Source organism: Fulmarus glacialis, unplaced genomic scaffold, assembly GCF_000690835.1.
Source record: "Fulmarus glacialis isolate BGI_N327 unplaced genomic scaffold, ASM69083v1 scaffold14652, whole genome shotgun sequence".
NCBI classification, from domain to species: Eukaryota; Metazoa; Chordata; class Aves; order Procellariiformes; family Procellariidae; genus Fulmarus; species Fulmarus glacialis.
This window is the reverse complement of record NW_009199891.1, coordinates 23601-44017: the sequence shown is the minus strand read 5'-3', so window position 1 is coordinate 44017 and position 20417 is coordinate 23601. Positions and strand designations below refer to the sequence as shown.

Genomic DNA, 20417 nt, shown 5'->3' with positions numbered 1-20417 from the left:
AGATCATGAATTTAGATAAGAGAAAAAAACCAAAAAGGACCATGGTTTATTTACTTGTGGAAGGAGAAGCTTTAGAGAAGTCTCTGCGTGCATGCTGAAATGAGTAAAAAGTGATCACTGGCTGCTTCTTAACTGGAGTACAGTTGCAGAAGAAAAAAATAGGGAGCTGAATTAAAAAAATGTAAATACAGATTAGTAAATGGCAGTGGTGGTTCATATACATCATACTTGTACCACATATCTTGTCTTGCAAAGACCATTATATACATATACACATATATATGCAATTGTGTCGTCTGCTTCACAAAGTCTGAACAATACTTTAAAGACATAGTGGGTGTAACTCTTCAGGGTGTCAAGGTAATATGGGCTCACTAGTGACAAACTGGTTATTGCTGTAGGTCAGAGAGATTCTGCTGACCACTCTGCAGGTGACTGAGCAGATGCTGGGGCAAGGAATCTCTCTCATTTTGTGTTTTGATTTTGGTTTGTGTTCTGTAGAAATGCTTGACTGCAGCTACAGTGGGACTGTGACGTTATTGCAGCAGATAGGTTGCGTTGCTTCACGCACAGGGATGCTTGCTCTGGAAGAAGTGGAAGCTGCTCCGCTGTAGCTTTGTTTCTGGCTCTTTGAGAAGAGGATAATCAGTGAAGGATTGCAATCTTTTTCTTGCAGTAATCCATGCTGAAGAGGCTCCATTCATACAGATGAACCAAGGGTTGAGGCAGCACTTTAAACCCAGATAGTCGGTCGGCTAACTGCCCAGCAGGATGCCATCAACCAGCCGAGCGGGCAGCCTGAAGGACCCAGAAATTGCAGAGCTCTTCTTCAAAGAAGACCCAGAAAAGCTCTTCACAGATCTCCGAGAGATTGGCCATGGAAGCTTCGGAGCAGTTTATTTTGTAAGTAGCTCCGTGACTTGTGAATTTTAGCTGTGTCTCTTTTTATCTTTAAACTGTGGACATAGTCTTTTTTTGAACGTATTGAGGAAAAGAAACTGCTGTGCATCTTTTTGTGTGGTGTTTGGGGCAGAGATGTTTTCTTGTGTGACTGTACAGTCTCAGTCCGTTCACAGACTCACAGTATCTGTAAGGTATTTGCATACAAACTGAAAAGAAAAACTGGAAATGTGGCCCTTGCCCGCTGCTTTTAGGTGCAGGAATTTCTCTGCAAATTAAAACATGGGACTTCTGCTCCATCGATTCTGACTGGCAAGGCAGTTCTCTTGGTCTGATCATCTCCTTATCATCTCTTGTCCCTTGAGAGAAATTCAGTTCTCTCTCCCTTTGTGCATACCCCCAGGCTTCCTTAAAGCCATTCTTTGTGTTTGACACCTGAATGTTGGTGCTTTTGTTGTCATTTGTCCTGTCACATCCTTCCCTACTGTAGGCAAGAATCCCAGTATTCATCTGCATAAAACTTACTTGACATGAACGTCTGGACAGCAGAATTTTTCCCAGGCTGCTTGTATAGCTCAACCGGAGGTGGGATGTCTCATGGTAACCTCATTTGCAGGTTGCTGTATGTTAACCAAAGTGCATACTGTGAGACCTTCATTAAAAAACCATTTTCCTCAGAAAACCTTTTCAGATTTATAATTATAGGAGGTGTGGCCAAACCTGCCAATTTTCCTTCAGAAAACCATTTGTGTCAGTATTTTATGAGATGCCTATTCATTGTTAATAATTGCAGCAGACCATGTTGGGAACCTTCCAGCACAAATTTAATGCAGCACAGATGAACTAATTAGGAAAAGCTTCTTAATTTTGTTCCCTGCTTAAAACTATGAGCCGCCACTGTCTGGGAACAGATCTGGGGGAGGAAGTGTTTTCTAACGAAACAGTACTCACCTGCGGCCTTTACTTCATCTCACTTACTCGCTTTGCTTAAAGAGTGGGTATAAAAGGGAACTGACAAATCTGTCTTCCTGCTATGTGGAAATATTACTGAAGTTTTTCAGGAATGCTGTATCTTCTAGAGGCATGCATGAACCACATGGATATGGAAAACCAGCATACAGCTGGAGGTAACCTGCGAGCTGTATGCTAACAGCATTCCCAAACATCAGCAAGAAGCTGCCATCGTGGCATTTGTAGACTGTCTGAACTTTGTAGTTGTGGTAAGGGCTGATTGCCCATTGCCAGCTCCTTCTGCAAGGAGATCGAAAGTAAGAGGTCATTCATTTCTGGGCCCTTCTTTCCCTTTTTTCCCCACCATTTAGACTTGGTAGTCTAAAATGGTATTCATTATAGGTTGGCATTTATTCACTAAAGAGTGTGATTACTTAACGGTGTTTGGATTGTGCTTCTTTGATAGAAAGCGCCGTCTAATTTGGCACTTGCAAAACGTAAGTGTAAGCAGTGCATCACGCTACTCCAACCCATTTGGGGGCGTTGTTTTTGTCAAGTAAGAGAGTTTCCAACAAAAGAGATACGCTGTTGCTATTTCTGTGTTACGAAGTTTTAACCTGTAAGTTTTGTGTTGTATTATGGTATTTTTTTATGAGTAGCAGGTCTAAGATCTTGAATCTGAAACTGTTTCATGTCGTGTACTTGATACCTCAAACAGAAGCCCAAAAGATGAGAAAGACAACATGGAGGGAGAAATTTAGTGTAAATTAAATAAGCATAAAGAACTAAGGTAGAGGAGTGTATGTCTTGGGTCCTTTATTCCTCTGTAAAGCTAGGGAAAAAACTTTTCTTAACTTTCTTTAACAAGATTTTGATTCTGCTGATGCAAACAATTAAAATTTTTCTATTTAATGTAATTTTGGATTGTAGTTAATAACTGCTTAAAAGCATATTACCAAAGCCGATGACATACTCCACCTTTTCTTTGCTCATGCTTTGCTTGTATCACTGCTGAAGTTACTCTGGTCACCAGATGTTGATCCTTTGTATGGAGTTTTCAGAGAAAAGCAGGATATATGTGCATAAATGTCTGCCATAAAACAAGCCTCATTCATTTAGATCGTTTAAGTTAGCTGGCTTTGTAACATCTTCATGGCTTTTGTCTAGGAACCGTCTTTTTTCAATTATTCAAGATCACAAGGAAACTAAAAAAGCAAATGAAATTCCATGATTGTAACATTCATTGGGGTGTCAGCTGCGATGGTTCTCTCTCTCAGCCCCGCTGTAGCAGTGGAGGACTGTAGGTGTTAGGCAAACGCAATCAGGCGTTGCTTGCTTGGGTTTTCTAATAGATAGCACCCCCACCTCCAGTCTGCTTTCATTGCATACAGCCTGGATCAAAAATGTTGATGATAAATAGATGTGTGAGTAATTAACAAGTAGAAAAATCCATATAATCCTGAAATCTCCCCCTGCCTTTTTTTAATGCAGTTTAGTCTTTCGTTGTTAGTTGTACCTACCTTTATTTCCTTTTAGCGGTGATCCCGAGAAGGGGTGGTGTATTTATCTTATGTGATAACTGGCTAAGAGAGTTCACTCTTGTCTCGTTCTTTGTTTGTTACATTCTGCAGTGGCAGAAAGTTTCTTTTTTTTTTTTTTTCTTTCATAATTGACATGAATTTTGCTGGTTCACCTCATGGTTTTAGTTTCTTAGAAACTGCAAGTCTGGCACCTCTGAATCATTCTGGTATTATCCTTACCCTACTCCCTGCTCTGCAGTGTAATAATAGGTTTCACTTGACACAGGAAACCTACTACACTGGAACACTGCAGATGGAGCAGAAGAATAACCCACTCTCTTTTGTTAGAGCTGTGTTCCTTCTGCTCTACTCTAGTATTTTGCTTGCCTGGTTTATTGCAATTCTTCACTATTTTGAATGTTTCAGAGATTGCCTCTAATTAGTAAAGATCTAGGAGGTAGAATTTTATTCTTCCTTTTTTGTCTCAAAAACAGTCATCCCCCCAACCTTAGAGGTACTGTAATATCAGTGAGACAGTAGGAAGGATCCTCTCAAACAGAAAGAAAACTAAAAATAGTATTGGTTCAAGCTTATCATAACTGGTTGAAATAAAGACTGATAGGGAATTCTGGGAATCTCTTTTTGATGAACGGCAGAATTAAAACATGACTGAAAAACCTTTTTACAAAAGGCAGAGTCCCGGTACTTCATTAATCCATGTTCTGATAGGCTGTGCTTGATAGTACAAATATATTAAAAATCAGCATTTTCATCTGTCATCAGTGAATGCTGTGGTGCACATTATTTTGATTTATATTATTTGGCTTCGTATCCAAGCTGATTATTCTTATCAGAGAGACCCAGAGGTCTTTTCCTCCACCACCTTCCTATGCTGCTGAAATTCTTAACAGAGGAGAGGCTGGGGTCTTGTCTGGAGCCATTCTTCCTGCAAGGTGAAGCAGCGCTGCCTCTTCTCCTGCCAGGGTGAATAAGCCATTGCTAAATTAAACAAACTTGTCTCATCTTATCTGGGATTGTTGCTGTCTGAAGTCAGGAAGTCTGCCTTTGAAGTGTGAAAAACCATGTACCTTTATTGTGCAGTGTAAATAATATTACTGCACTGAGAAAGTGAAAGTCTGAATGGGAATCTGAGGATGGGTCTCTTAAATCGCTGCCATCTCTCTCTCTATCGTCTGCCTTCCTTTAAGACACAGTAGCTAATTTGGGAGAGCACTAGAGAGAAAGCTGCCGGTGTCTGGAGCAGGTATCTCCTGTGCATCCTGTGACATCTTTGCTTATGTTTGGAATGGAGCAAGGGGGCTGAGCCTTGCTTCTGTTTGGTCTGGAATGGATCTGGGCAGGGAAAGAAGTTGATTTAGGGAAAATCATTCTACTTGCATCAGAGCTGCTTTTATAAGCTATGATTTTTAGAAGTGACAGTACTTGACTCCTGCAGAGACTTGCTGGATGCTGAGCACGGAAAACTGTTGCACCTTGTCTCACAGAAGACTGATCTTTAACTTTGGAAGGAAATTTCTAATAGATGCAGCAGTCACACCCCTTGGAAGATATTTTAGTTTAACTCTCTGCAAAAGTTAACTAATGGATAAAGATTTTTCATTGCTTCATTGTGAGTATGTTTGGTTTACATCTTACGGGAAATCATGATCTGAAGAAACTGATGCATCATGTTTTCATGTTACAGGCACGTGATGTGCGCACCAACGAAGTGGTGGCCATCAAGAAAATGTCATATAGTGGGAAGCAGTCCAATGAGGTATGTAGAACATGTTGCTTATTAAATCTTGACGATTGCAAATACTTATTATATGGGATGATTTTAATTAGCTTGACTTACAACAAGAGAGCACTTTCCTATAACTGTAAAGGTGAATGAGGGTACTGTATAAACAAAACAGATCAGTTTACTGTTTACAGTGTATTTCTGCCTAATCTGCTCCTGGAAGAGATGGGTAGGACTCATTGCTTCCAGACACAAAGGGCTCTTTCATGGGACCACATAAATGTGTAGAAAGCAGAAAAAAAAATTTAAAAATGATAGTTTCGTATGTTAGTATGTCTTGTTGCCCTTAAATATTCCATTTTAAATACCTTTTAAAATAACCATGTTGCTTACGGGACAAAGGAATAATAACAGTGGATGCAGTAGTGAAAGATTCAGAGGGAATCCTGCTTGTACAAAGCAGTAAGGCAGAATGCGTCCTTCCCTGGAATGACTAAAACAAAAGCCAAACAGCAGTGAATGAATGAGTGTGAAAATCTGAACAGCAGCGTAATTACGGAAGAACTGCCAGAGCTAGGGATTAAGGCAGTCTTTGCAGAGAGGTCTATAAAAGTAGGCCTCTGAGATTTAAACGTTAAGTGTTTTCATGGCCACCCCAGATGTGTGGTTTTTCCCTAGGACGCTTAACAGAGATAATTGATTTTATACTTGAAATGTTTAAGTGCTAATACAGATTCTTGAAAAACCCAACATGACATGAACAGCTGATTTAGTATTATTTCTGGTAAACGACATCTATCAAATCATGGCATGATTTTTCAACAGAAGTATTTATTGTAACCATATCGTTCAAGGCCTTTATGGTTCCCTCCCTCCGTTCTCTATATTCCAGTCCTAGAAGCAGTCTTGCTCCGATGAGTTTGAGTAACAACTCATTGCTTTCTCTGCCTGCCTTTTGTGTATTGATCATCTGCGCTACAAGGAGCTGAACTATTCCTTCCTTTCTCTCTGTGTGTGTATGTATCTGTGTAGGAGGTAGAGGTGGCAACATCTCTCCAGCAGTCCTAAATTCTAGCTTCATAGTTAAATTTGCTATGCGTGTTTCTATTTTGTCACTGCGGTGACTTGTTTAACTGTGTACTGATGAAAGAATAATTTGTACTTACTACTTGTCCTACTGTTTTAATTACTGTGAGCTATAAATACTCTATTCACATGAATGAAACAAACTGTGCATGCTTCAGAAATAGCTTTTGTTTGTCTTCAATGCGTATGTTTCTTTATTTTGAAGAAAGTAATAAGACCAGGATTAAAACACTTTCTATTTTACTTCCATATTTATTTGTTTTGTTCAGAAGTTTGCTAGAGTTATGATCTAGCCTATGTAAAGAAAATTGATTAAGGGCATTCTGGTATCGTTTGTATTTACTTTGGTTTCATAATAAGATTTTTATCATTGGTGGGAACAATTATTCTCTAAAATAAGGACATATTTTACTCTAAAAATAAGTGAAAAACCTTTGAAATATGTAGTAGTGTGCTCTTAATGTGATCTTGGAGCTTTTTTTTACGCAGGAAATCATGAATACGTCTTGACTAATATATAACCTCTCTCTTCCCAATATAGAAGTTTAGTGTGATGCTTTCTTGGTTTGGCTTTTATTGCTTAGTACCTCAAAGCCTTTGAAGCTAAAAGTAAAAGGCAACTAAGTCATTCTTGTACTGGAACAAGGGTGTCAGTGAGAGAGTTTATGTTAGTATAGCTGCACTAATGTATTTCTTATGAAGTCTCTGGTGTTGGGAAATGCTTAGGCAATAAGCTGTTGTGGCTACCATGTTCCCTGGTTTCGTTTCTCTAACCGTAATATCTTTATTGAGGAGGATTTGGGTTTTGTACATGTTTTCTAAAGCATTTGGGTATATGGGACCTCTGTCCATCTATGAATCCTAGCCTCATACACCCAAAGAAGTGTGTGCTGAGAGATTTACAGGACCTGGAAAACAGCTTTTGAACCTTTTGGTGTTGGGTGAGGTTTCTCTACTTCTGATTAACTTCAGAACTGATACTCTTTCTGGAAAACATTTTCAGTGTCAAAATACTCTTTCTCGAAAACATTTTCAGTGTCAGCACTGCCATGTTGATGTCTGCATACTTAAATGGTTTCAGCTACTGCATTTGTTTTTGAAAAATCTTTTCTGGTAGTTGTAGTTTTGCTGTTGCACTTACAAGCTTTTGCCTTTCTTGCCGGAGGAGGTGTGGATGGGCAGCAAATGGGAGGACTTGGCGATTTCCTCCGAGGGGAGTAATGGCAGTGTCTAGGCACACATTGGAAAATGACATTTGGGCCTCTTCTGTACTTTAAAGTTGCACTGGCAGAGCTCTCCTTATTATAAACCTGGATTTTATTTTATCTGTTTATTCTTTTACTCCTGCGGAACCATTCTCTTATCTAGTAGGTAACTCCATTTTAAATTGGTCCGTGTAAAGACTAAACTGGTAATGGAGAAATATTATCAAGAATGTAGTCAGATATTTAGCAGATGATAAATGGAGCCTCATCCACTGTAATATAGTTACTAGTAAGGGTAGGTCTTTATATCCCCAAGAGGTAAGTGAGTCTGCTGAAGGACACTTATTGTCCACATCTCTTTCAGGTTGGGATGTTTGTTTGATTTGACAACAGAAATGATATCCCTGAAAAAAGGATTGCTTCTTTTTTGAGGACTTGCTCAGATATTAAGTGTTTACCAGTATATCCTATGCGTATATATAAATACAAAGTATTACATTGATGAGAGATCCTTAGACCCTTCCCATGCAGCCTAATCGATCAACTTCTTATTTTGTAGATCTGTTGAGGAGTTAAGCAATGAACATCATGGTGTTGATGTAAATTTATTTTGATTTGGAACCTAAAGATGGTTTTGTCTCTTAAAATAATTAAATGACATAATAACTTAACAACAACCAAAAAAAAGGTAACAGTTGTATAAAGTCTTTCTATTCCTTTTATTTTCTACAGAAATGGCAGGATATTATTAAGGAAGTCAAGTTCCTCCAAAGAATAAAACACCCTAACAGTATAGAATACAAAGGCTGCTATTTGCGGGAGCATACAGCATGGGTAAGCATCTGCTGCACTCTGCACTTCTCTTGCCTTGGTTAAGGGCGCTTTAAAATATCTCCAGCTGGCTTTCAAGAGGCACCTGAACATTTGCATGGCACAGAGTCAGATGAGAGTAGCCAAGGACCTTACAAATGCTCAGCAAAACTGACTGTAGTTTTTGGAAACAAGATTTAGGGAAATTTTCCCTTTCACTTGCAGAGTAAGGTGATTGTGCTGTTGTTCTAGTGTATTTAGCTTGATGGATGGGTATTTAAAGTAAATAATAATGGGGGGGGGGACGGGGGACGACAGGACACCCACCAAATTTATCCATCACTTTTCTTGCTGTAAGGAGGGTGAGAATTTCGCTTGTACTGACTGGAAGGCAAGTATGGCAACTGTGTTAGATACTTGCAGGTCATCTAACAACGCGTTTGGTGTGCCACTGTGTATTAATGGTTCAGTACTTAACAGGTTGACTGAATATATTACAGAAATAAGTGTTCAGTTGTATTTTAATGAAATGGGTTAGAATCTCTACTGATAATTGTAACTAAAGTATATTTTGAGCAGCTAATAGTTCTACTATTTAACTAAATTCTTCTGTTGTATGTTGTTTACTTCTGTTGTCTTTTTTGTCTGCATGTGTTTAGGTGACAAAACCAAGTAGCTGGTTTTATCTCTGGCTGTAATCTCCTACCCAGTTTCATACATTTGATTTAAACAAACAAAAACCCCCAACCCTCTGCGCGCGGCCCCTCCCCTCCCCCTCCCCCAACTAAATTTGGTTTATTTGCGTTTGTCTGCATAAAATTGTGTGTGTAGGAATAGATGCAATTGGCTATGCAGAGGAAGCATTTTGTCAAATGAAAAGTGTGATGTAGCACCTCTCATTGACAAAATTTGGTGGTACGATATACTAAAGAAATCATATTGTTGAACTAATAGTTTAAATTGCAAGTACTGTTCATATATTAGCTTCATTAAATCTGTAAGACAAAGTTTTAGTTTTTTTTGAAATCTGACTGGGACAAAATCTTAAGTAAATCCCTAAATAGCCCTTTAATACTCCGATAAGCTTGTTAAGTGCAATTTAACATTCCTGTTAAGTACGTGCATATGAAATAAAATATGTAATAGAATACATAAATGGTTATGAATATGCTTTTGCCTTCCTTACAAGTTTTGTTGCTTGGTATCTTACACAGGAAGGCTGTGCTAATTCCAGTTAGAGCTGTCTTTGTGGGAGGGGTCAGTGTGACAGTGCTAGGATGGGGCTTATGTTACAAGCAATACTTGTTTTGTTACGGCAGTCTGCATTGTATGTACCAGCGATTATTTCTAGATTTCTCGATAGAAATCTAGAAAACATGCATTTACTATTAGAGATTTTCTAACAACTATTTTGATTTCTTCCCATACAGCTTGTTATGGAATATTGTTTAGGATCAGCATCAGACTTACTAGAAGGTATGTCACACACGTTTATTTGATTGAAAGTCAGAAGTATAGTACTGAAGTAGGAGGTTACAGCATCACAGAATTGTCCTTGAGTATATAGTTTTATTTGGGGGCAGAGTGTGTGTGAACAGTTGCAATCTTTCAAATTCTTGCATGGCTGTAATGGTTTTTCTGTAGAATATGTTTTTTCTGTAGAATATCAGCTTTCCTAGGTGCCTAGTTTCTCCTTGGTTCATATTATTTTAAAGTTGTCAGTCAGCTATTTATTTTCTTCTGAGTTTTAGGTTCTCCTGTCATGACAGTTCAAGATTTATTTCTGAAAACCCTTGCTGTTGATCCTAATGCTTACTAACAACTGTAGGCCTGTTGACTAAAATAGCACTGCAGCAGTATTAGGGTCTTCCTTGATGAGGTCTTCTGTTAAAGGGTCATTTTTCTATCAGGCTTCTTGAAGTGAACTTTCTTTGAAGATATATGTGCGGCCAGTAAGTTGTTCATCTCCTTTCCTTGCCAGAAGCGTCTCAGGACAAAAGACTGAGCTGCTGGAGAGTCATCTGTATTGCTACAGTTTATTTATTCATGTGTGAATTGTTAAGTTCTAGGGTTTGGGATTTAGCTTCATTAATGGAAAATTGAATATTGAGTCTCAAATAGGTATTTGGGAGAATGGTCACAGAACTGACAGGAATGGAGTTTATCATTGCAATGTAGTCTCTTTTTTGATAGTAAATAGCTGCTGGTTTACAGTCAGAAGATTACCTCTGGTTATAGAATGTGCTCTACGCTGTGAACTATTTTTGCATTTGCTTCTGATACTGGACCTAGCAAAAATGAAGTTTTAGTATTTTCTCTCTGTTTACATTGTTAACAGTACTCACTTGTATGCTGCAAACCGCATTGTTTTCTTTAATATTGAATTTCAAATAAATTCTTTCCTTAAGTTCATAAAAAGCCATTGCAAGAAGTGGAAATAGCAGCAATTACCCATGGTGCTCTCCAGGGATTAGCATACTTGCATTCTCACAATATGATCCATAGGTAAGTGGTTATACTTTTGCTGTCTCACACACTTGCAGGTAATTTACTTTGTTGATTGTATCCCCTTCATCCCAAATTTAATATTTGTAAGCAGAGAGTTTCTTTTTGCAGTGTCTGTATGCTCCCAAACTAGTAGTCAAATACTAGCAAGCTATGTATCTCCTTATGCACTATCTCTTACAGTTGGTGTTCGTAACTTCTGCAAAATTGCTTTGAATCTGCTAAGCTTTTCCATACTTGATACAATGCTGATTGTTCCCTGAAGCAGTGACTAGCAAGGCAGGCTGAGTTCACCTAAATAGCTTGTAGCAACTGCAAGGCAAAGATTGCTGGGGCGGCAGGGAGCACTAATACTTGAAAAATTAGTTTTACATGAACACACAGGTTGAGAAGCACGCAGTAAGTATGGGATGCAAATGTTCTTTGCGTTTAAAGTACCTGCTGCATTTTAGTAGGATAAAGGATTTGAATAGTTACATTATTAGGACTTTCTGAAAAACATTTATACAGGACATAGTTGGTTCAGAAGGTTTTGCTGAACTGTATATGAAGCTTATCCAGGGCTTCCACTTTAAGTTGATTTTTAAGACAAACTAGATACCAAGATCAAGGGCCATTTTAAGCAATTAACCTAAAAGTTAAAAGATTTTGTATTTGGAGGAAATGTGGGTATTCTGCAGCTTGAACGTGTGTTCACACAGGTGTGTTTTGTAGTCTGTCCTATAGAAGGTTTTCTTTTTTGGAGGGGAATAATACTGACACTTGTATTCTATAACCAGAGATATCAAGGCAGGAAACATCCTGCTGACAGAGCCAGGACAGGTGAAACTTGCTGACTTTGGGTCTGCTTCCATAGCATCTCCTGCCAACTCATTTGTGGGGACGCCATATTGGTAAGCCAAGAGTTTTACGCATTTCTGGCTTTGTGAAGTAAAAGGATCATTTATTGGGTATTTAATATACTTGAGCTTTATTGGAGCTAGCTTTATAATCTTCCAGTTGTGGTAGTGATAAAATGTACTTTGCAAAAAAAAAGATTAAATAGTAGGCTCTGACTTCAAGAAATTGTGAAACCTTGTATTTGTAATTCACAAAAAGTAATAAAAATATTTTGTTGTTCTACTAATGCTGACTTTAAGTGGTAGAGGTGGGATTGAATAATCTGTAATATATTTTAATCACTCCCCCCAGTGGTTTTAACAATTCGTATGTTCTCACCGCGTCTGGTTGTTGAAATAACTGAAGTATTTTTTCTTTCATAGGAAAGGCCAGGTTCATTGAACAAAACCCTTTGCAGATCCCTTGTATGCTTTTGATCTCTTGCACCTAATCTGTGGTGTTTACACAATTGCATGCAATAATTATTTCACCAGAGTTGGCCAGCCAGCTAAACTATTGGAAATACGGGAGGGCGAGAAGGTGGTGATGCTCATAAAGGGAGAGCTGTGCAAAGCACAGGAGGACATCGCGCAGCCTCTCTACGGGCTCTCTACTTTACTAGTGTGGGTGCCTGGTCTTTGTTCCCAGTATCCCATGTTCATGCCTGATACCTTGGGGAATGATTTGTGTATGGTAGCTGAAATCAGTGAAACAGCCTGTTTCACTGAAATACTGATGATGATAATGTGTTCCATTGCCTAGAATTTTATGAGCACCAATTTCCTATTTTAGGATGGCCCCAGAAGTGATTTTAGCCATGGATGAAGGGCAGTATGATGGCAAAGTAGATGTTTGGTCTCTTGGAATTACCTGTATTGAGTTAGGTAAGTTTTTTTCGTAGAAAAATTATAAAATGTAGTTATTTAATACCTAGAACTTACTCAGCTGAAGCACAGTGCAGAAGATCTATGCTTCCTTCCTTGTCCTGGTTTCTCTGGAACTTGAGTTTTAGAGAAAAGAGCTAAATGTCCTCTCTAGAATTCAAGACCAAGTCTGCAATTTGATGTTTATTGAACTGGTATTTTCGTTACCCAAAGAAAAAGTTATATAGACAAAGAAAATAGCCAAGCTATATCACTAAGGGTGTTCACATTCTGTGGGAGAGGCAGTTAACTTTTGAACTGAAAAACAGTCTATTTGCTGAACAGCTTTAGAAATGAACCATTAAAAGTACCAGTGTGAAAATATATTTAATGATATAAGTTGGTATTGTTTGCATGAAAATTTAAGATGCATTAACAAGTCCTGCAATAATGAAGTTTTGGATAAGTGGACAGCTTCAAAGCTATATTCAGTGTATGTTGTCACTTGTGAATAGATTTTGCTGGAAAATCTCTTTTTTTTTTAAAAAAAAAAAAAAAAAAGAAGGAAAAAGGTATGGAATAATCCAGTTTTGAAGTGGTAACCTCTAAGCCAAAACCAAAAGAAATGATGGCATTGCCATTAGAACAGACTCCTTAAAGCAGAACATCAGTTTAAAAGGACTACGTTAGTATGGCATTCTATTTAAATTTAACGTGTAGTGTTTTCTTGAAACAAAAATACACTCGCTGAAGCACAATACCGTGCACAGCCTTACTCATATGTTAGTCAGGATCCAGCTCTGTAGAAGCACTTAGCTGTAAGGTTTTTTGGGATAGTGAGGTTCAGTGCTGCTCGTTGCACCTGAGGCTGTCCTGCCATCCTTGTCAGATCTCATTGCTCGTACTCCAAACCAACCTTGGTGGAGGAGCAGCCCAGCCGGGCAGCAAGAGCTCTCAGGAACCCGCTAATCCATGTGAACTCACAGTTTAGCTAAAAATGCTGTCTGGCATTCCAAACTGTCAACTTCATTTTCTTCCAGGACGTGAAATAGATTCTTTCTTCAGAGCAGAGATTTTTTTGGTTGCCAATATAAAGCAAGTTGAAGGGGTGTGACTGTCATGACAAAATCCTGCTCCGAGTGGAGTAAGGAGACTTGGCTGGCTGCAGCGCTCCAGGAATGCAGTGAGCTCATGGCCACCACACCCCCGGGTGCCTTCCTGCATGCTGCCTTTTTGCAATATGAAGCGTTACGCTTCGTCTACGACTTCTAGCGTGGTGGGAGGTGAGACTAGGTCAGGACGGTAGAGCGTTGTAGTCTGCGTCAGTGTGGTTATCTCATTTGTGTTTGTTTGAATAAGCATGGGAAGAAGGCAGAAAAATGAGACCTCTAGTAGTCTTCTCAAACTGTTACTTAGAAATGGCCTCATTGAGGGCTGTTTCAGTGTTTCCTAAGGATTTGTATTTTATTTGGGTGAGTTAAGAGAAAAAAGAGAGAACAGTCAGTTAAAATAGTTTAAGGGGTCAGTTAAAAGACTTTAATGGATAATCAGTCTGATCCTCGATAGCACCAACTGCTTATCTGACAGATTAGGGAAGGTAAAGTGCTACATCTGAGGAAAGGCTTAGCTCCTCAGTTTACCAATTCTGAGGAATTTGTAGGGCTTAGTCCATCCTCTGATAGCAATGAGTGAACAGTGATCTCTGATACATAGCTTACTGCTACTATTCGACTCAAAATTAAAAAGCAGAATAAGAAAACTAGCATTATTTTTTCCTTGTTTGTTTTTTCCAGGAAGGAAAGTTTTCTGTTACCTTTTCACTAGTGTAGGAACGTCCCCATGGCCTGACCAGCTTCTCTGCAAGGTTTATGGGGAGGCTGAGCTTTATAGGTTTACCCCATAAACGTTCTGATGAAGCTTCAATTTTGTTGTTACAGTGAGATCATCTCCTTCCTCATTAAGCTTTCATGCTGTGTCAGTCTATAAGAGTAACACAAGCTTGAAAGGGAGAGAAGAGCCAAAGAGAATGCAACTCTCAAAATAGTATAAAGAGTTGGCCTGTTACTGACTTCCTGCCCATGTGCTTAGTCAGTTAAGTGTGATTTGATGGTTCTTGTAACCAGCTTTTTCTTCATCACTGCTGTCCTGCTAGAATTAAATATTTGTTAGCTTTTTAGCAACTGTAGCTTAAAAAAAAGGCGGAGGGTATGAAACCGAGAATGCTTAGTGGCTAAACACCGAGTATAGAGCTTACTGTTAACTTACTCTTATTTTAGTACATTAAAATGAGTCAGAGAACTCAACTATGATAAACCACATAATTTAAAAGCTTGAGAGAACAAGGCATTTGATCTTCAAAGTGCTTTCATCTTCTGAAATGGTATAGGACATATGCCAACATATCTGTCTGATTGCAGGGTAGGGTTGGTTTGGGGTTCCGTGTTCAGGCAATAGTGATTCTGCTGATGTGGTTTTCTTTATAAAGGGATGTAAACTAAAAAAGAGCAAAAACATGAGACTATCTCCCTATATAAAAATTATTTTCTTTTGTGTGTAGCGGAAAGGAAGCCTCCTTTGTTTAATATGAACGCAATGAGTGCCTTATATCACATAGCGCAGAATGAATCCCCTACACTACAGTCTAATGAATGGTGAGTATTACTGAGGGAGGAATGTTGTAGGGAATTGCTGTAAATGGAGTGCTTTGTCATGCTGAGTTCTTGAAATGGCTGGATTCCTGTTGGGAGGATGTGAGCTGGAAGGTTCTTATTAGGTTCACTATACATTTTTGTGTATACAAAATTGTCCAATTACTAAATATGATTTTAGACTCTAGAACATAGTAGAAACAGGACATGCTGCTGGAAGAACATAAGATCCTGTAAAAAATTCAGTTCATGGGTCAGTAAACTTTTGAAGCTCCCGGGCTAGCCAAAAATGTGGTTTTTAGTGTTTTTTAATCACAAACCACGCTGTCAATTCCTAAATCTTGTTTTGTTGAAGTATTGCTTTGCAAGATGAAGACACTGCTTGTGTGCGGCAAGTGTCTGTTGCATAAACTTCAGAAGAATAAAGCACAGTAGTAACATTTTGTGCCTCCCAGCCTCAACAATTGTGTTTTGAAACAGCAAATGCAGTAAACAAATATCAAAAGTTAAAAACTTCCTAATTACATTTTTCTGAGCCATAGTCCTAGGCATCTAACAAAATACATTGTGCCATATTTTTATAAATTTATTTTCTACTTTTGAGATTTTTCTGGTTAGGCTATTTCATACCCTCGTCCTTGACAAAACATTCAACTCATTTTATGCATTTTTCTGACCAAAAAATGCAATAATGTAATTTACTGAAAAACTGCAGTAGCAAAAACCCTCATTACATGATGGGAGGGGGGAGCGGTGGGGCAGGAAAGAAATAAAACCTGTAAAACTGATGTGCTGCTGTTTTCAGGGTATAATCCTGCCCTTCTGAAAACCTGTGTTCAGAGAAAGAAAGGGCAAAATACAGAATTTTAGCTTACGGAGGGAGAGGTGTTACTAAGCAAATCATGACCTTAAGTCTTACTTGTGATAGATTGCACAATAGCGTCGAAGTTGTGTCTGAGGGGCCAAAAGCATTTCAGAAATTGTGTGTTAATACAGTTTGTGGATGAAACACCTGCACACAGAGGTGAAACAGGGCGGGGGCTCTGATTAGACCTTGAAGAGTTTGTGCAGTATAGAATTTGGCAGGATTGGTGCTCGCCCTGAGATATGTGGGTGTCTGCCTTTACATGGAACTTCCCTTCGTCTTGAATTGCCCTGTATTTTTGCATTCTTAAGCTGAAACATTTTGTCTGGAAGCTGAGGTTAAGGGATCTACATACTAATAGCGGTGGGCTTTGGCTTGACTAGGGATGTCAGAGGCTTTGTTGGTTTCTCCCCATTCCTTCTACCAGCAGTGCCCAAATGTGAATGTCTTGATTCCTTAATGAGCTTTGAAAATTAAACTGGGTGGTTAACTCAGATGTTTGTTTGGTTTATTCTCTTTCCTTGCCACAGGTCTGATTATTTTCGAAACTTCGTAGATTCTTGCCTCCAGAAAATTCCTCAAGACAGGCCTACATCAGAGGAGCTTCTGAAGGTTGGCTTGCTTGTCCTTTTTGTTTTCCATATGGTATTAAAAAGGGGCCATGCCCTGTGACACTATTCTGTCTCACCTGCCGCACTAGGTTACAGTTAATGATGCTCTCTCTGCCCATTAACCCTAACACCTTTGAGCTGAGGGTGCTGTGGAGTGTACCGAGCTGGCGGTCCTAGCTTTACTGCCCCTTTGCAGTGTCTTGGGCAGTTCCCCAGGTGGCTCTCCAAGTCAGCCTTGTTCTCATCTTAAAAGGATGCCCCAGCAAGTGACACTGGATAACCATCAACTTGTCGAGACTTTCAGTTTCTTAAGCTCAGTCTATCCTTCCAGTGATTATGATTAATCCTGACAGAGCTGCCATGCATTAGTTAACAAATACCTTTCGTTACTTCCCTCTTTATTCTATGCTATATATACTCCTAAAGGCTTTTTATCCTCTCCCATCACCTATGTACTTTACACGTAGAACTGAAATCCGCTGTTCTAATAGTATCCCTGGGGGAAGGGGGGCAGAGAAAAGCAGTTTTTCTTCCCCAATCGTTTCCTTGACATGAATAAGCCTCAGCCGGTTTTCTGCAGGTTTTCTTCTGCTTTATTTCTTAGCTTTTTTTTCTTCATTTGTGCTTCTGTATGCTGCAGATACTTGGTTTTCCTTGCTCTAGTCTGGAAACAAAGCCAATGTGGTAGATTGTTGCAAAAAGCTGACGTGTTCCTAAGTGAACGCAACTCACATAGAAGTTAGATGATAGAGCTGCTTTATTGTAAGTGTGACTTTGATGGATTTCCTTTGTGGCATCAGGTGGCATTCAGAATTTTGCTAACTTGTCACTCTCTTTACGGTGCTTGTGACATTATTTCGGTTTTTTTAATCCCAGCCATGTTCCCGCTAAACAACGGTTTTCCAAAATTTTGCATTGGAGGGAAATGGAAGGTTTTATCATCACCTTTTTGCATGTTTTTACTTAAGTGGCTCTGAGGACTTTTGCTTCTTTAAGAACTGTATTCAGAAAGTAGATGCAATTATCCAGTAAAGGTTTCGGTGTGGGTGTGTAGTCCTGCCATTTCAGAATTCTGCAGATTGGTTTTATTTTGAGCAATGCACCACAATTAAAGAGAACATTGATGGAAATTAAACGTTTGTGAATGTATTCCTTCCATATCTATAGTCTGAAACAGCTGCATGCCACTTTACAGGGACAGGTAGGGAATGTGACTTGGTGGAAATGGCAATGCAGTTCTCCAAAGGAACAAAATGAAACTAGCGGTGGTGTTGTTAATGACTCATGCTTGCACAGCACATTTCGTCTGGAGAGTGCAAAAGCTGCTTCTGACATGCATAGACAGGACTTGTTTTACCTATTGGCAAAATGTAGCCCCCTTTGCCGTGAAATGCAGTGAATATTTCCAAAAAAAAGAGCATAACATGGCTAACTGTTCTAGGGCCGGGCTTGAAGGTTCATGGCCTGTTTTATGACTCAGCTGTATGCTGAATACTTGACTCTCAAGTTTTTCTAAACAAGGAAAACAGTTTTATAGTGAGAGTTAGCTGATGAGTTAATTAACATTTGGTTAGAGATACTTAACCAGTCTAACACCTTTAGCATTTATATGTTATTTGTTGCTCTTCCCCCTCTAAACCACAAGTATATAACGTCTCTAAATACCCCAACATCCGAAGAAGTCTAGGTTTAAACTGAGCCTGTTTTGATGGTATGTGACATACCATTTCTGTTTTTTTTTTACATCTTTACTTTTTGGTGGGTGTCTCCCATCAGAAAGCAATCATTCTGAAATCTATCTGGATCATGAAGTCTAAAAATAGTGTCAATGTAGCCTGTGAAGGTATTCTTCTCCTGTGCAGGGAAGAGGGCTAACAAACCCAAATTATGTAGTTCATAATTGTATCCTCAAAGCATGTGCTTTGCCATGAGGCATAAGAGGTCACTCACCTATTTGTGTGTTCTACAGCACATGTTTGTTCTTCGGGAGCGGCCCGAAACAGTGTTAATAGACTTGATTCAGAGAACAAAGGATGCAGTGAGAGAACTGGACAACCTGCAGTATCGTAAAATGAAGAAGCTCCTCTTCCAGGAGGCACACAATGGCCCTGCAGTGGAAACACAGGAGGAGGAGGAGGTGAGAGAAACTTCGGATTTCATCACTGAACCAGAGAATGATGCTGTCATTTAAATAACCACAACTCAGATATTGCTAAAACGAGTGGAGGCTTTTTACACACCTGGCTGTAAACTGTCTTCCTCTCTGTGCTTGGAATAAAGCTACCTCAAGGCACAAACAAGGACAAGCAGGGTAGATGCCTAGTGCTGGCAAAAAGCTGTGCCATGTGTTCATGCTTGACAGTTAGCTTCCAGTTCTGTAAATCCTGGCTTTCTTTGCCTATTTGTAAGGCCTCATGAGGACTCTTTCAGCAGCTGCAGTTAACCTCTATTTTGACCATATATACAAGGCCCTTCACAGTCTTCTAGTTTTGTCTGGAGAATGTTGTTCTGAGTCTAAGACATAGAAATTTGTAATTGATTTAAAAAAAAAAAAAAAAAAAGAAAAGTTGTCAAGGAAATTCATTGTCTTTTTTGAGTTGCATGCTGCAGTCACTGTGCAGAAATTGAGACTCTCTGAATTGCAGTTCTCTCATGTACAGAAAGGAACCGTGCGAGGTGCAGGGTCCTAGCTGAGCACTTAGATGATGCTGGTGTCAGAACAGTTTCTGGTAGCACGCTGTTGCTGATACATGATAGAATTCAGCTTGTTAACAGGCTCACTGTTGAAAAGAATCTGACATCAGCCAGTTAATCTTGACAAGGTTGATTCTTTCTCTTCCCAGCATCCCAGAAGAGAAGTGTTTCATGGCAATGCCTGGAGGGTGGGAACTGCCATGACATGGCAGGTAGATGCCTTTAGAAAGGAATGGAATGAACATTTCATTTGGTAATATCCATAGATACAACTGTGATGGATTTGGATTTTTCTTAATAATTCCTTTCTCCTAGGAACAAGATCACGGTGTCGGCAGGACAGGAACAGTGAATAGTGTTGGAAGTAATCAGTCCATTCCTAGTATGTCTATCAGTGCCAGTAGCCAAAGCAGTAGTGTTAACAGTCTTCCAGATGCCTCGGATGATAAGAGCGAACTGGATATGATGGAGGGGGACCACACCGTGATGTCAAATAGCTCTGTCATTCATTTAAAGCCGGTAAGCATTGGATTTTTGCCTGAATAACTTTGAAGGTGTAAAGTGGGAGAGTATTTGGTTGGTACCATGACAAAAAGTCACGTGCTTCCTATCCTAAATCATTATCTGCAGATTCTAATATTGTGTCCCAATAATGTACGCTGGAAACTTCGGAAGGTTGCTGTGACGGTAATTTATTTCTGTTGATTACTAAAAATTATTTTACTAACTGAATTGTTTCAAAACCAGTTTGCTTTACCATAAGGACTTGGAATGGCAGGTTGTGAATAGGTTTATTTAGTGCCCTTAACTTGCAGAGCACTGCTTCATGGGACAAAAGGATGCGAGAGTTTCCCCTTTTTACCTCTTAGTTAGTGAATTCTTAAATACAAGACCCACAGCAGTGGTTGAAATCTGTTCCTGAAGCACACAGCTTCCCAGCACTTGACTCAAATATTTGGTTAATGAGCAAAGATGCACAGAAAAAGAAACGCAGAACTCTGGCCATGGCAAGCTTCCCCTGCTTTACCTCTGCATGATGAAGGATAAAACTGGGGAACATCCCTCTGAACTATACTGCTCTTGCTGTGGAGGGTTATCACACCTTTTCTGAAAGCAGGAACGTTTCCCTAGCTAAT

General features: G+C 39.3%; 1 protein-coding gene across 3 annotated transcripts in view; it reads left to right on the top strand.

Moving 5' to 3' along the window:
* Positions 1 to 675: 675 nt before the first annotated feature.
* Positions 676 to 20417, top strand: part of TAOK1 (TAO kinase 1) — a 34516-nt gene continuing 14774 nt past the window's right edge. For 2 of the 3 annotated variants that reach the window (XM_009573411.1, XM_009573413.1), the window contains exons 1-11: positions 676 to 903; positions 5077 to 5148; positions 8139 to 8240; positions 9647 to 9692; positions 10625 to 10721; positions 11501 to 11614; positions 12393 to 12484; positions 15021 to 15114; positions 16507 to 16588; positions 18557 to 18724; positions 19597 to 19800. In XM_009573411.1, the coding sequence (XP_009571706.1) occupies positions 772 to 903; positions 5077 to 5148; positions 8139 to 8240; positions 9647 to 9692; positions 10625 to 10721; positions 11501 to 11614; positions 12393 to 12484; positions 15021 to 15114; positions 16507 to 16588; positions 18557 to 18724; positions 19597 to 19800 (1203 nt within the window). In that variant the 5' untranslated portion in view covers positions 676 to 771. The remainder of the gene's footprint in view (positions 904 to 5076; positions 5149 to 8138; positions 8241 to 9646; positions 9693 to 10624; positions 10722 to 11500; positions 11615 to 12392; positions 12485 to 15020; positions 15115 to 16506; positions 16589 to 18556; positions 18725 to 19596; positions 19801 to 20417) is intronic. The other variant, XM_009573412.1, reaches the window with a different exon arrangement.